Here is a 17,531-nt window from a genome sequence, read left to right on the forward strand (position 1 = left end):
TCCCCAGCCTGCCTACCAACAAAAAAGATTAATGAAAGTTCAACGGAGATTTTGCTAATAAGGGGTGATAACACACAGGTATCGAGGAAAATATACGAAGAACAGCAGGATTAAAGAACTGAACATGATCTTGATATAGCACCAATCAAACCTTCATGGGAAAAAGCACCTTTCTCCTTGGGGTTCCCTCAGTAAATATCTGAAATCTAATAGGAACCTACTAATAAAATATCCAAACTGTGAAGTTTCAATCCTTTTTCTAACACTGGTGCTAAATCATGAAAATGACAATGTGTTATCATTCAACAATTCGTGTACAAGTTGTAACCATGAGAAATAGGTGGGACGGTAACACCATACACCAGATACAGCATCTCAAATAAGTCAAAATGTTAAACATCATATGATATGGTACATGAGTCAATATGAACGCTTATGAATGTAGTTAAAGCAGGATACACAGAAGAACCTCCCTTTGCGGTGATTTGGCACCTAGAAGACATCTCTAGCACTGAAGTAAAATGTTCAGCAAAACCAAATTAAAACTACACAAAGTAGTATAGTATACATGAACCAGTTAGCCAAAACAGGAGAGAATCAGCAACATATTGTACCACAGTTCAGAGACTTCACGGATAGGTCAACATGGGATGAGAAAGAGTATCTTTGCAGTGTCTCAAACAAATAAGCTCTTCAACTGATATGACTGTGCCAAGGCAAACCCAAAAGGCTTGTGGATGTTCCCATGCTTGTAGGCAAGAGTGAAGCCATGAAAACAATACCAAGATGGAACTGCATCAAACATGGTCACATCCAAGAAAAAAGTTCATCAATTACAATAAGCACAATCATATAAAGTAAAACTACATGTATATGTAGCAAGCAAATACAAGCTGATTCAATCATTGGAAGAAAAAGCAAATTATGAATCATTTAGATGAAATATCCGCAAGTACTCAAAATGTTCTATGCCCTTCAGATCTTGCAGTTTCAAAACCTGAATCAATTTCATTAACAAGCAACATCTAATGAGTATGTATTTAAAAAAACTACTTGTTACAGATCTCATTCAAGTCAATGAAAAGTTCAATAGAAATGGCTTATATAATGGGTCATCAACATGAAATGAGTTGACATGTAGGTAGCGGCACTCTAACACATATTTGAATACTACCCATTAGAATAAACAACAATGCTAACAATACTGAGCAGCTTGATTCATCGGCAGCTTAAGGCACCTATTTCAACACCTTGTGAAGATATTATATTTATGACCATAGTCACCGATATCGCCAATATTTTGAAAATAGCGCAACATTATATATTTTCCTGATAATTTTTCCATTAATTTCAAAATATCGCCACAACCTAAAATATCGCAATAATATTATGATATTTTCCTGAGATTTTCAAAACCATCTTTTTTATATATTTTAAGTGTCTTTTTCATTTCTTTTATATTTTTAAATTTTTCTAATTTTTTCTTTGTATTTTTGCAGAAAAATACTAAAACCTATTATTTCTTATCTTTTTTATTATTCGTTACATTTTTCTTAAATTTTAAAACTTCCAAAAAAATTTCAATAAAAATGACTTTTTGAAAAGAAAAAAAACTCCCGAGAAAAACCTTACTAAGAAATTACCGAGAACAATATTGGTGACTATGTTTATGTCTATTTCGATTAATCAGTTTCAGTCTGATTAGGGTGGGAATCAAGCTGACACTTGTTGAAACTTGAAACATATATGTAACTTAGCTTTTAATTAGTCTTTATTCTTTTGTATATAGTCTCATAGGTAAGGGGTAAACTTGTAAAATGGCTCTTTATGTTACTTTTCCTTTGTAACCCTTTAGAGAGGTCAACCCATATAAGAGGGCACACTCTCATTCCCGAGTATGAATGAAGTTTTCTACTTGTGTTGGCTCCTTTTCCTTTTATTGTATGCTTCTCTTCTTGTTCTCTTAAGGCTTCAATATGGTATCAGATCCATATTGGAATCAAAGTGGTGCAGTGAGAGGGTGAATCTGTGGTAGGAAGCTTCATCCTTGGTGGAGTTTCAGGTTGCCTCGTTTTGTGTGCCCTACAAAAGGACGTCCGTAAGATTTACAGGACTTTAGTGGTTTGACTTAGGGATTTGCTAGATGTTGATTTTAGAAGTCATATAAACCACAAATTGTAGCAATTGGATCAAATTTCGATTTCAGTGGATTTTTTTCTGAATTTCTGAAATAGGCGATGAACAGTGTTCTGAATCCAAAATCTGCCTATGGTGTTTGAGCCCTCTATTTTGATGCATTCTGGTTGTTTTTGGCCCAGAAGGTTGTGCATACCAATTTTAAGTGATATTTTGGTGTTTTCGTTGATTTTCATTCAAGTTTTGTAGAAGAATCAATGTGTGTCATTGTTTTTTGGGTGGTATTTTTATGGACAGCGACTCTAAGGGCTTGTAGGTTGAATATTTGTGGTGTTAAGTGATTGTTAGCTTGTGTGCAATGTTTGTTTGACTGGTTCTCTTGCTCTTTGATTGATCGTATTAAGCATTGTCGCTGGTTTTGGGTGTTGGTAGACTGTTTTTGCCTATTTTACAGCATAATAGGTGCCTATGAGTGCTTGATGGTATCATGGCAGTTCCTAGAGATGAGTATTGGCAGTCTGTTAAATGCTGAAGTGTTGATGTGAAATGTTGTATATGTATTCTTGTAGCCTAAGTGGGATTGCTTTGTGTAGAAGGGTTTCTACTTGAATTGTACCTTGGTTGCAGCATCACATTGTGGTTTACTTGCATCGGTCTCATTTGCCTTCAGATACCAAGGTTATAGCAGAGTTGATTGCGGAAGAGACCGAGATGAAGTCTCTTGGAACTTACTCCTCTGAAGACCATGTCATGGCAATTCCTAGACACTTGGGTGGAAGAGGTGATTTACACTTTGGAGGGAGAGGTGACCTGAGCTCCATTCAGTGTCACTATTGCAATAATTTTGGTCATATGAAAAATTACTGCCCAATACTCAAGAAAAAGAAGGGTGCCGTGTTTGCAGCATCCTCGGATAGTGAAGGTATACACGCTAAAAAGGATTATTTTGTCATTGATACTCAGTTTGTGGGGCTATCAGTCCCAAAATGATCAAAATTATTAGGTGGTGATCAACTCCAGCTACTAGAAAAGATGCAGCAATAGATCCAACAGCTACAGTTTCTTACTCAGTCCATTGTAGTTCACTCCTCTGTTACTCCTAGTTCTTCTTCTGGTTGGTTAATAGTCACAGGAAGTTCATGTCATATGACCTCTCATAAGTCTATGTTGACCAATTGTCAGCTTTGTAGTGGTATTTTTCGCACTGCAAATGGTTCCTTTATGTTTGTATCTAAAGTAGGATTTATTAATTTTAAGTCTTATCCTGGTAGTAAAATTAATTTGTCTTAAGTTTATCATGTCCCATCTCTTGCTATGAATCTTGTTTCTGTTGGTCAAATTACCAAACTTAATTGTAATGTTACTTTCTATTCTTCTGGTTGTGTGATGTAGGATCAGTTGTCAAGGAAGAAGATTGGGGTTAGCCATGGGAGAGGAGACTTGGACTGGATTGATATGGGTGAGCAGAAGCAACATGGGATCACATTTGGAGCTTCTATCATAGATGAATCTGTTTTGTGGCACTAGAGACTGGGTCATATTTTCAGCTCTAGGTTGCAAAAGTTAGTGTTTTCGGAGAGTTTTGATCGGTTGAAATTAGTTGTGTCAAATCATGTCAAAGATTGTGACAGTTGTAGGTTGGCAAAGGGTCATGCCTTGTCATTCAGATCTAGTGATAGAGAATCAGAAAATCTTTTTGATTTAATGCATTCTGATGTATGGGTTCTTTCTCCTATTTTGTCTAAAGGAGGGTCATCATATTTTGTTACCTTCATAGATGATTGCACAAGATTTAACTGGTTATATTTTATGAAAAATAAAAGTGAACACCTTGAAATATTTAAAGACTTTTATGTTATGATTGAAAATCAATTTGCAATTAAGATCAAGACCCTTCGTACTGACTCTAGAGGTGAATATATTAGTAGTGTATTTGAAAAGTTTTTAGAGGAGAAAGGTATAGTTCACCAAAGGTCTTGTCCCTACACTCCTGAACAAAATGGAGTGGCTGAGAGAAAGAATAAACATATCCTGAAAACAACAAGAACTCTTTTATTTAGAGGGAAAGTGCCCAAGGTGTTCTAAGCATATCCAGTTCAGCTAAGTATCTACCAGATAGATCGTATGCCCTCAAGTGTACTTAAGGGTATATCTCCATTTCGAAATTGTATAAACAAGCTCCAAATTATGCTATGATAATAGTATTTGGTTATGTATGTTTTGTTTTGTTAACTGACAGATATAGAGACAAGATGTCCCCTAAAACTGTCAAATGTTGATTCCTTGGTTTTGAAAATGGACAGAAAGGCTACAAATGCTATGATCCTATTGGAAAGCGAGTATGGATATCTCAGCATGTCTTCCATGAAGATGTGTTATATTTCAGCCAACATATAGAAGAGACAAGGAATGAGTCTAACTTGTCCTTTTTTATTCTGTTTGATAAAAAGGAAAATGTTAATGAGAGAGCAAAAGTTCAAGGAGAGCAAATTCAGTCTAAAGATGGTAGGTTTAGGCAGTCCTACTCAAGAAGACAAGAAAATCTTATTGAGATCTCTTTTTATCAAGTGAAGGAGCAATCTCAGAGAAGAGAAGAGAAGAGGCCAATTTTGATCCTATTCCCAAGTCACTTGAATCTGATCACCAAAGGTTCTGTCTAAATCGTCATCTTTTTTTCCTAATCTCTCTCACGTACGTAGAAGTGTTAGAGCTTCAACCCCTCCTCGTTTTGTATCCTATGAGTCTTTCTTTCCTCAACATCGTGCATTTTTTGCATTAATCCATTCTTATGTTGAGCTTGAGTCTTATGCAGATGCAGCGAGCAAAGAGGAGTGGCAAAGAGCTATGGCTGACAAGATGGATGCACTTGAGAGAATGCAGGTATGGGAGTTGGTAAAACCTCTACCAGAAAAAATGTTATTGGAAGCAAGTGGGTCTATAAGATAATGGGTTAATTGAAAGATACAAGGCAAGGTTAGTAGCTAAGGGTTATAGTCAGCGGTTTGGAATTGATGTTGCTGAAACCTTTGCTCTTATTGAACACATGACAACTAGTAGTACTTGTTGTGGTTGCAATTCGATAGTGGAATCTACGACAATTAGATGTCAAGAATGCTTTCTTGAATGGGGACCTGAAAGAAGAAGTATATATGGAACTACCTCAAGGATACTCGATCCAAAGGGTAGGGTTTGTAGACTTCGCAAAGCATTATATGGACTAAAACAAGCTCCTTGGGCATGGTTTGAGAAGTTTAGCTCAACGGTAAAATCACTTGGTTTTAAGGAGAGTCATCATGACCCTTCTTTATTTGTGTCGTCTTCTATGCTTGAAAATGTGTACTATTTCTTTATTTAGATGATATGATACACTCAAGAGATGATATGGAAAAAGTGAAGGAGACTAAACATAAGTTGGCTAACATGTTTGAGATGAAAGACTTGTGTTTGAAGTATTTTCTTGAGTTGGAGATAGCATCCTCTAAAAAGAGCCTCTTTCTGTCTCAGCATAAGTATGTCACAGACTTGGTGAAGGCAAGATTGGCAGATGACTAAAAAAGAGACACCTCTCCTATGGAAACAAATTTGAAGATGTGAGTCATTGATGGTGTTGAGCTAGAAGATCCAATCATTTACGGGCAATTAGTTGGAAGCCTTATATATTTGACTATATCCAAACCAGACATTACCTATGCAGTCAGTCAATTTATGAGTACTCCTGACACAGAGCTACTGGCTTTTTGTGATGTTGACTTTGGAGGTTCTACCCGAGATAGGCTTTCTACTACTGATCTTTGTGTTTTTCTAGAAAGTTTCTTAATCTCATAGAAAAGCAAGAAACAACATAGGGTTGCTTTATCTAGTGCAGAAGCAGAATACAGAGCAATGGCTAAGTCACAGCCGAGATAGTTTGGATATAATGGCTATTGAATGAGTTAGGAATTTCTAGTGCAGATAAAACTCAGTTGTATTATGACAACATTAGTGCTATCCATATTGTAGGGAATCCAGAATTTCATGAGTGGAGCAAACACATTGAAATAGATTGTCACTATATAAGAAGGGCCTATGAATATGGAATCATTGCTTTGAATCATGTGAGCTCGAAGAGTCATATTGCAGATGTGTTTACGAAAGTTTGGCTCCTACTCATTTCAATATTTTCCTTTCCAAACTTGGAATGATTCCATTACATCTCTCCAAGTTTGAAGGGGAGTGTTGAAACATATATGTAATTTAGCTTTTACTTAGTCTTTATTCTTTTGTATATAGTCTCATAGGTAAGGGGTAAACTTGTAAAATGGTTCTTCATGTTAATTTTCCGTTGTAACCCTTTAGAGAGGTCAACCCATATAAGAGGGTACACTCTCATTCATGAGTACGAATGAAGTTTTCTACTTGTGTTGGCGCCTTCCCCTTTTATTGTATGCGTCTCTTCATGCTCTCTTAAGGCTTCAATAACACCATCCCAAGTTTCCAACCCACACCTAACAATATCCAATATGTCAGGCTTAGGACCAAGTCTTTTCAACATTGGGCATAAACCTACACACACACACGTGCACACACATACACAAACATGCATGCATAGAGACAAATACACAGCCACATGCATGCACACACATGCACGTGCCTCCCACACACACCCACACGCACACATGCACACACATACATGAACACACATGTGTGCACACATGTACAGAGAGACACAGACAAACACAAACACACACAAACATTCACGCACAAGAGACCCCCACTCGCACATGCACAGAAACACACATGCTCGATGCATGCATGTGCCCACACACACCTGCACACACACTCAAACATGTTCCCATACACACCCACACGTGTTCATGCACAAATACACATGCACATGTGCACACACACACACACACACCCAGACGTGCAAGCAGGTAAGCGTGTGCACACGGATGCACCCCCACACACATACATGAAGGCACATACCTATACACACACACAACCACGTGTGTGTGAAGAATCTATACACACACACACAACCACGTGTGTGTGAAGAATCTATACACACACACATGAATGCACACACACTGGAATTTGAATAGTAAGGCCATAGATGCACCAATTCATTTAAAGGTAGGAAAGAAACATTACAAATCTTGCAACCAGGAAATTCATTGAGTCTGATCAACTTGAGCCAAAGCTTCTAGTAATCCCATATTAAGGTCGTGAGACCTCAGCCAGATACCTTGCAAGCATTATAAGCTTCCATAATTTAAAAACAGATAAATAAAAATGGGAATAACCCTGTATATTATACCCAAAAAAATCTAGTTTTCCACAAGCAACTGAAATTTTGATGATATGAAAATTTTTCAACATATTGAGTGACTTACCAGAGCCAGAAAGAGATGCAAAGATCAAAAAATTGTGTCACTTATTTCTTTTTTGAGGACTGAAAATAATTTCCTTTGCCAAATTTATGAGCATCATATTTCAGAAATTTAATGACAATAATTACATGAAGAAATGTATTGGGGTCCATGGGAACATATGAGATAGAATGCCTTCTGGATTTCAAAAAAGAGTCACCATTCCAAAGTGCAATTGTTGCCAGCTGATCTCATAGATTGACAATGACAGGTATGACAAGCAAGATAATGCAGTGTGTCTCCATGCATATTTTATGTGTGTGTGTGTGTTTGTTTCATCCATCATTATACTCATCAACATAGTGCAACAAGCATATTATCACATGTTTCTTCATGTGTTGCTGTTATACTAAAGAAGAAAGTAAACCTCAATGCAATATCTTCTTCCTAAGAAAAAGATTCATTAGTTCAGTTGAAGGCACATAGCAAAACATTTTGCTGAAAACATGGCATCTACACTCTTGGCATGAAAACTTTTAACATTTTCTCTATGCTCTCCTAATATTATGTCTTTCTCTTCAATTTCTGCATCCACAATCAAGACTACAATTCACAACAATTCTCCGACTGAATCACAGACAAACAAGTCGCAATAAGGAATACTAACAAAAACAATACTGATATTGAAAAATAAATACTCAAAAGTAACAATAGCACTTGAATTTAAAGATCTATGACTGGCAAAACTATCATGTGTGGTTCATACATCTAATCTGAAGAAGCCTATGTCACACGGACACTCCAATTTGCCCTGTACCTGTGTCAACATGTGTGTCCCCTGTGTCAACCCACGTCGACACCTGGACACACCATTTTACCCACCGTACATACAAGTTTGTATTCAATTTATAATTATATTTTCAGTATATAATATATATTTTAGATATAGCATGTATATTTAGATTATATTCAGCTTATTTTGAATTTATTTTGTATTTATGTGATATTTAATATATATATATAGCCATGTCCCCATACCCGCATTTTTTGAAATTGCCGTGTCGTACCCTCCGTACCTGTACTCGTACCCTCCGTACCTGTACTCGTACCCATACCCATGTGACATAGGAAGAAGCTCAAAAGACTGGTAAGATGATGCAATGCCATTCAAATTCTATATTCTAATAAGGAAATAACTATGTTGTCCAACCTTTCCTAATGGAACTTCTCATTAAATTAATTTACACTTACCAAGCTTCACCCACCAATATGTATCATCGGTCTGTTTGTTGTCTTTGCAAGATCGAGCATTCCAGCATGAGCAGATTTCTTTCTTTTCACCTGATAGAAGGGAAAAAAATGTAGAAGGAAATAAATTGCAATGTGAGTGGGCTAGAAAAGATCCTTGGCCAGAAGTCTTTTATACATATGCCTTCAAAACTTAAAAAATAAAAATCTCCAGAAATACAGATTACACTTTCATTAAAGCACTTGGCTTTGTGTGTTATGTTCATGTGGATGGCTCTACTTGTGATAATTTCACCTTGTGTGGAAGTGTCCATATTTGTGCAACCATTTGCTTTTGCGTCATGTTATTGTTTATGAAAGCAAGTTTGTGAGTCAAAGGTTAAGGCAACGAAACACATTTAGGCTGAGCAATTTCTGCTAGAAAATATAGCTGAACCTATTAATGGTTCTTCTGAACATGGAGCTAAGACAGGCTCAGTGCCAGATAATAGTTCATTTCCAAATAATATTTCATCTTCTCCAAGCAATGTTGAAATAGAAAATCAGCCAAAGTGATATTGCTCGTGTATATGCAATACGCATTGGCTAGCAACACTGAAATATGTGAGGAAAGGAGAAACAGTAGTGCAGATGATCAAGAGAATGCAATTGAAAGTGAAAATTGTTTCAAATCAACCACCCAAACATGATTATTAAAGTCGTAGTATCCTATATAGTGTTTTGGTAGCTATGAGAATTTTGCAATTCAATTTAGAATCTTAGCATCATATTTAGTATATTTTCATATATCATGATTTTATAGCGACTAAGGATAACACTAAATGGATTGAAGCCATGAATGAAGAAATTGTTGCATTATACAAATGTGGAACATGAAAGTTAGACCCTTTGATTAAAATGTGAGAGGGTTCATGTAGGCTTTATCATATCAAATAAAAATCTGATAGTAGCATTAAAAGGTACATAGTGAGGCTAGTAGCAGAAGGGCATACACCATGAGTATGGATTGGATTATAATAATGACACTTCTAATCTCATGCTGCAAGAACTCTTTAAATTGTGCTCTCATTAGTTATTTGTAACGGTTGGGAAATTGAACAAATTGATGTAAAGAATGACTTCTTGTAAGGCCCGTGCCTTTTACGGAAAAAAAATATTCGGACCCGGGTCAGATCTGTATCCGACCCAGATCCATACCCGGGTCACCCCCTTGCATGCCTTTAAATAGACATGCAGGGAGGGTTTCCTCTTTCGTAGAAGAGGAAACCCTCCCCCCCACGACGCCGCTCCCCTCTCCCACCTTCGCTTGCCTTCTCTCCCTGCGACCTCGCTCCCCCCGCGCTTTTCTCGCTCCTCGTCCTCCGGCTACCCGCGGCCGGACCCCCTGCACTGAATCCTCCCTGCTCTCTCTCTCTCTCGATTACTCTCTCCCTCCCTCAGACGTCGGAGCCCTCGCCAGCAAAACCCAGACCAGCGGCGTCTCCCCCGGCTCGCCTCTCCCTCTCCCTTGTGTCCTTTGCTTGCCGCGGCCACCTCGACGTCGACGACCGTGGGTTTTTCCCCCTTTCCGGTCTTCTTCCAAGTAAACCCCCCCCCTCCCTCTTGTTGTCTTCATCTTCTTCACCTTCTTCCATTTTTTCCGGCCAACAGGCAAGGGCATCGTCCCTGCCTCCTTGGCTTTTCGGCCGGTGGGCAGGGGCGACGCCTTTGCCGCCTTTTGGTTTATCAGTAGGCAGGGGCCTTGCCCCTGCCTCTCTGAGTTTTTCGGCGGGCAGGGGCTTTGCCCCTGCCTCTCTATTTCTCCAGTAGGCCACTGCCTCCGCCACCTCCTTTTTGTCAGGCAGGGGCCTTGCCCCTGCCTCTGTGTTTTCCGGCAAGCAAGGGCATAGCCCCTGCCTCCCTCCTTGTCTTCCCTTGTCGGGCCGAGGTTGGGCTCGGCCTGATCGCTGAGCCCACCCCACGCCCCTTTTCTATTGCCGGCCAAGATCAGGCTCGACCTGACAGTCGAGCCCACCCTTGCCCCCCCCCCTTATTGCTTTCGGGCTAGGGTTCGGTCTGGCTTGACAGTCGAGCCCGCCCCCACCCCTTTTTTCGTTTTCGGGACTCAGTTGGGCTCGGCCAGACAACCGAGCCCACTCTCGCCCCTTTGTGCTTGCAGGCGGGGCCGGGCCGGGCTCGGCTTGGTGGTCGACCCCTTTATGTTTCAAGTTAGGGGCCTAGCGAGCTCACTTGTCCGAGTGAGCTCAGTCCCCTCTTTCTCCCTGTTCGGAGTTTTCGAGCATTTGTTTCTTTTCGAGCATTTGTATGTGTATTCACGTTTTTCCTTTCGCAACTCGCACAATGGATCCTACTCGTGCCCCGAGGCCCGAGTCCTTCGTCACTTACATTCAAAGGTGTTCGCAACCCTAAGACTCCCCAAGGTAGGAGAAAGTTGCGCAAAGGACAATGGACGAACTAAAATTAAGCAACTAAAATTAAAATGGAAAAATGGACAAAAACATGTATATATGTATATGTATATGTATATGTATATGTATATGTATATGTATATGTATATGTATATGTATATGTATATACGTACGCTTTTAACTCAAGGACGTGATTTCGCGATCCTTGTCTTTTTCCTTCCTGTCATTTACTGCTTTTTGTCTTTACTTTGTCGTCGTGCTTCAGTGCACAGGCTTTGCTTTCGTATTTGCTATTTCTGTCCTTACTTTACCATCGCGCTTCAGTGCACAGGCTTTGCTTTCGCATTTACTGTTCCTGTCTTTACTTTGCCGCCGCGTTTTAGTGCACAGGCTTTTGTTTTCGCATTTACTGTTCCTGTCTTTACTTTGCCACCACGCTTTAGTGCGCAGGCTTTTGCTTTTACATTTACTGCTTCTGTCTTTACTTTGCCATTGCGCTTTAGTGCACAGGCTTGCATTTTGATACATGTGATTACATAAATACAATCCTTGCAGGGCGCGCAAGAGCGCATACCATTTTTCGCTCTTTTTGGAAAAGAAGTGAATTTGTGTATGGATGCTACAACCTCGAGAAGAGGATTCCTTGCACGGATTCCGGCTTCTCGAGTACGCAGTCTTGCAAAGCAAAACTTGAAAGTATTGTGAGTTGCGAAATGTGCAACTAGACTTCCCCAAGTTAGTGCATTTGGGAGAAGTGTTTCAGATTCATGGCGATGTTATATCATGGATGTTGTATTTCTGTTTCAAAAGACTAAACATGTCAAAATGAGTTATTTATATCATGTCTTTGTGTTGGGTATTCTTTTGAGAAACCCATACCCCTCTCATCGTAGCCGTACTTTTAGACAGGTACGGTATTGTTTGTACTACGATGAGCAGGATGAGAGGTATGTGGTAACCTTAAAATGTGCGATGAAAACTTTGTTGGAATCACATAAATGGTGATGATTCATCTTCACAAGCAATATACTCGAGTTGAGTCGAAAGACAAGAACATGTAGAATGGGGCATCAGTTAAATAACTCCTGATGCGCCCATTCGCCTCTTATTTCCGTCAAGGGTGAGGATGGATTGGTATAAAAACTCTGATGGACAGGTTATTAACAATCACTCGGGCAAATGACTCGGTGTACCCAGTCATCATAGTTAGGGGACGGGACTATCAGAAATTATCCTAGGTGTGATAGAGAGAGAGGTAAGAGGGAAGAGAGAAAAAAATGTTGGGCGTAATGTCTTCTCCCCTTTCCATTGATATTTATATGTTGTACGAGTGGTACAATACAGTACAATAGTACAATACAGTACAGTATGTTGTACAATACAGTACAATACAGTACAATAGTACAATACAGTACAGTATGTTGTACAATACAGTACAATACAGTACAATACAGTACAGTAGTACAATACAGTACAGTATGCTGTACAATACAGTACAGTATTGTACAATACAGTACAGTATGTTGTACAAGTGGTACAATACAGTACAGAAATATATTCATTTACATATACATATTTAACAGCCTCCCTCAAGTTGAGGATGATCTTCAATCATGCTCAACTTGCCCTTAAGTAACCAAAATTGATGACTAACCAATCCTTTGGTGAAGATGTCTGCTACTTGGTCTTCTGATCTGACATACGAAGCCTCAATTTCTTCTGTTTCAATCTTTTGTCTAACAAAATGCTGATCAATCTCAATGTGCTTCGTGCGACAATGATGAATAGGGTTAAAAGAAATATTAATGGCACTTTGATTATCACATAAAAGCAGAGAGGAAGAGATAGGTTCATTCAACTCTTGAAGAAGATGCCGTACCCAAGTGACATCAGTTGTCCCTGCTGCCATTGCCCTGTACTCTGCCTCAGTGCTGGATTTAGCAATGGCCTTTTGTTTCTTACTACTCCAAGTGACAATATTTGGGCCAATAAAAACACAATATCCTGAAACCGACCTACGCTCATCAGGGTCCCCACCCCAATCTGCATCACAATATGTAAGTAAACGGTGTCCTGTAGTGAAGCTTTCATCTTTGTGATAGAGCAATCCATCTCCAATAGTCCCTTTCAGATATCTGAGAATACGCTTAATACATTCCATATGACAATCAGTGGGAGCATGCATAAACTGAGATGCTTGATTTACAGCATAAGCAATGTCAGGTCTTGTAAATGTAAGATATTGCAACATACCAACAATGCGGCGATATAAAGTGGAATCATGATATAATTGGCCTTCTTTTGCACTAAACTTATGATTTAAGACAGATGGGGTGCTGAGAGGTTTACAATTAATCATACCAGTGGTGTGAAGAATGTCAAGAGTATACTTGTGTTGACTTAGAGTGAGTCGATCATCTTGTCTATCGACTTCAACTCCCAAGAAGTATCGCAATGGGCCTAAGTCCTTCATCTTGAATTTGGCCATGAGTAAAGACTTGACCAAGGCAATATGTGCATCATCACTCCCAGTGATAATGATGTCATCAACATATATAAGAACTCAAGTAGTAACATGATCATTCTTATACATAAATAAAGAATGATCAAGTATACTCTTAGAAAAGCCATGCTGCTGAATTTCCATGGAGAAACTCTCAAACCAAGACCGAGATGCCTGTTTTAAACCATAAAGAGACCTTCTCAATTTACAAACCCATGTAGCCGCATCATGTTCACTATATCCAGGAGGTTGCTCCATATACACCTCTTCCTTCAACTCCCCATGTAGGAACGCATTCTTGACATCCAACTGGCTAAGAGACCAACCATGCTGAAGTGCCAAAGTGAGGATCACACGAATGGTGCCAATTTTGACAACAGGGCTAAAAGTTTCCTCATAATCTTGCCCATATTGTTGTGTGAATCCGCGTGCAACAAGGCGAGCTTTATATCTTTCAATGCTACCATCTGGTTTACGCTTGATCTTGTAAACCCATTTGGAACCAACAACATTTCTATCAACAGGTCGAGGAACAATATCCCATGTATGACATTCATGAAGTGCTGCCATTTCTTCGTTCATAGCTTCAACCCAAGCTCGAGAATGGGCTGCCTGATGGAAAGTAGACGGCTCTTTCTCTTTGGCCACATTGGTTAGAAACAACTGAAAGTCAAGAGAAAAATTGTTGTAACTAACCCAACGATGGATAGGATGCCTTTCACGTGTGGATCGTCGAAGAGGGGGAGCCTCGTGAGATGGAGTTGAAGGGGCTCCTCGACGGGCATAAACCAAACCTGAAAACCGTGAAGGTGCATCCTAGATGATGGAGTTGTCTGCTTCAAACTGAATTGGTTCATCAACAACAGGATCTCTGATAGAGTCATATAGCAAAGTATCACAAAGCCATGGATCATAAGTAGTTTGCTCATATACCTGAGAAGTATCACAAGTGCTGAAATGGTCATCATCAAAAACAACATTTCTAGACACCTTAATCTTACCCAAAATAGGATCATAACATCTATATCCTTTATACCCATCGGCATATCCCAGAAATCTGCACTGAACTGCTCTGTCCTGAAACTTGTTACGTAAAGAATGATCCACATGGACATAACAAATGCATCCGAAAGCATGCAAATCATCATAAGAAGGGTGAGAACCGTGAAGCAAATAATAAGGAGACTGATCTCCTAATAATTCCATAGGCAACCTGTTAATGATATGCACTGCAGTGTGAAAGGCCTCAGTCCAAAGAGAGAAAGAAATATCAATATTGTGCATCATACTTAACGCGGTTTCAACAATATGCCGATGCTTACGTTCTGCTACTCCATTCTGTTGTGGAGTGTAAGGACAAGAGGAGTTACGTGTGATGCCATGGTCCTTTAAATATTCACTAAAATCATGAGATATGTATTCTCCACCACCATCACACTGGAAATAAGTGATATTTGAATTGAAAAGGTTCTGAACAAGAGCATGGAATTGTTTGAAAAGTTTGAACACTTCAGATTTAGATTTCATAAAGTAAATCCAAGTGTAACGAGTGAAAGAGTCAAGAAATAACACATAATAACGAGAGCCAGATAGAGATGAAACAGGAGCTGGGCCCCAAACATCAGAGTGAATAATTTCAAATGGCTTGGAAGCTCTTTTATTGATACTTTGAAAGGGAAGTACATGACTCTTGCAGACATTACAACTAGGACACTTATGATCTAATTTGACTTTGGGAATAAAACCCTGAGAAGACAATTTGTCAAGGAACCCTTGACTACAATGACCTAACCGACGATGCCAAGAAACTGGCTTATTACATTGCATAACAGAAGAAGACTGACTCAAATAAGCAGGAAAAGATGGAGACACGGTAGATGACGTCTTCAAAGTCCCGGGGGCTGCTTCGAAGACGTACATGTTTCCGCGTCGTTCACCCTTAGCGAGCATCTTCTTGGTTCGAAGGTCCTTAAGACAAACAGAAGACGGAGTAAATTCCATGGATGAATTTGTTTCATCAACCAATTTAGAAACAGATAAAATGTTTTTCTCAATGGCAGGAGTGAGTAAGACATTTTTCAATGGTAGTGTAGATTGTGACAAAGAGAGAGATGCATTTCCAGTATGAGAAATAGGGTGGTGGGAACCATCTCCCGTGACAATAGTGCCAGTGCCAATATAAGGAACCATGTTGGAATGTTTACCTGCATCAGAAGTAACATGTGCGGCTGCTCCAGAATCAATATACCAAACTCCATCATCATTCTGACGCAAATTCATGTTGTTAAATGCAGTCATCAGAATTTGTTGCACATCATGTGGCAACCCTGCACTCTGTTCCTGATCAGTACCCTGATGTGCTCGAAAATTTTCCTGCGGCTGCCCCTGAAACTGTCTAACATTCATCTGTCCAGCTCTTGGTCCTGGCCTCCCTGCCTTGTTGCGATTCTGTGGGTTGTGCCAACAATCTGCTTTCACATGGCCACGCTTGTTGCAATGGAAGCAAGTAGGGACACGGGTACCTCTAGTGGCAGGTGGAGCAGTAGGAGTAGGAAGGAGTCCTCCACGGCCCATATGAGCAGCAGGTGGACGAAATGAGGTAGACCCAGATGTAAACATGACAGGATGAGGATCATCAATAAGATGATCTTGAGTCAAACTAACTTCATACTGTAGGAGTTTGGCCTGTAAATCCTCAAAGCATGGAAGTGTAGAGGCAACCTGTAATGCAGTGCAAAACATACGATATTGGGGCCCAAGGCTTCCCAATACCTGTTGAACAACATCTCTGTCAGAAACAGGATATCCAATAGCAGCCAACTGATCAATGATAATTTTGATATCCCCTAGAAATTCAGTAATGGTCTTAGTTCCCTTTCGCATAGATTGGAACTGTCATTTCAGTTGAAGTGCACGTGATTCAGAAACCTGTGAATAAGAGTGAGCAAGATGTCTCCATAGTTCTGCAGCAGTAAAATGGTCAGAGATAGTTTGTAATATACGATCAGATAACGTGGCAGTCAAATAGGCAACCACAGATTGGTCCTTCTGAAACCAAACATCATACGCAGGATTTGGAATAGCAATGCAACTCACCTTCCCATCATTACCAGTTACCTCTTGCGTAATAGTCATAGGTGGGGCGGGTGATCCCCCATCCAGATGCCCGGAAAGACCATGACTTCGGATAAACGGCAGAATTTGGCGTTTCCAAAGTAAGTAGTTATCATGAGTTAATTTGTGAGAAACAAGTTGAGAAAGAAATCCGGGGCTGATTTTAGAATCCATAAGGAAGAAGATCAAAGATGAATCAAACAGCACGACAGAAATTCGTAGGTTGTACGGACAGAACCGTACAGACAGAAATTTTTTAGTTTTGGAAATCACGATTTTTTTTTAGTTAATCGTGCAGAATGTACGATTTATCAACTATATTGCAAGAAATAGATAAGAAATCACAAGAAGTTTGCGAAAAGAGGCACTTTTGAGAAATGAGGGTTCCCAAATTTGGGGAAAACAGAAATTAGGGTTGATAAAATTGGGGATAACAGAATATGTAAGAAGGAAAAGATGCACGATATGAGGAAATGAAGAAACGACGTCGAAATATAGTGATTCAACGGAGAAACAACAGAGAAAAGATGAAAAAAAAAACTTTCCTTGAGAACGCCCAAAAACGCACGTCAAGGTCCTTAGGGGCCTTCCAGATGATCGTGATTACCACGCCCTTGGCTTTGATACCATGTGATAGAGAGAGAGGTAAGAGGGAAGAGAGAAAAAAATGTTGGGCGTAATGTCTTCTCCCCTTTCCATTGATATTTATATGTTGTACGAGTGGTACAATACAGTACAATAGTACAATACAGTACAGTATGTTGTACAATACAG

The 17,531-nt window shown here is 39.5% G+C and overlaps 1 protein-coding gene across 1 annotated transcript in view; it reads right to left on the reverse strand.

Moving 5' to 3' along the window:
• Positions 1-357: 357 nt before the first annotated feature.
• CNX2 (cofactor of nitrate reductase and xanthine dehydrogenase 2) overlaps positions 358-17,531 on the reverse strand; it is a 53,876-nt gene continuing 36,702 nt past the window's right edge. Inside the window, exons 7-8 of the mRNA XM_090017866.1 lie at positions 8,736-8,825; positions 358-792 (exon numbers count right to left, since the gene is read on the reverse strand). Of these exons, the coding sequence (XP_089873992.1) occupies positions 8,742-8,825 (84 nt within the window). The 3' untranslated portion in view covers positions 358-792; positions 8,736-8,741. The remainder of the gene's footprint in view (positions 793-8,735; positions 8,826-17,531) is intronic.

Source organism: Nuphar pumila, chromosome 9, assembly GCF_984573655.1.
Source record: "Nuphar pumila chromosome 9, dmNupPumi1.hap1.1, whole genome shotgun sequence".
NCBI lineage: Eukaryota > Viridiplantae > Streptophyta > Magnoliopsida > Nymphaeales > Nymphaeaceae > Nuphar > Nuphar pumila.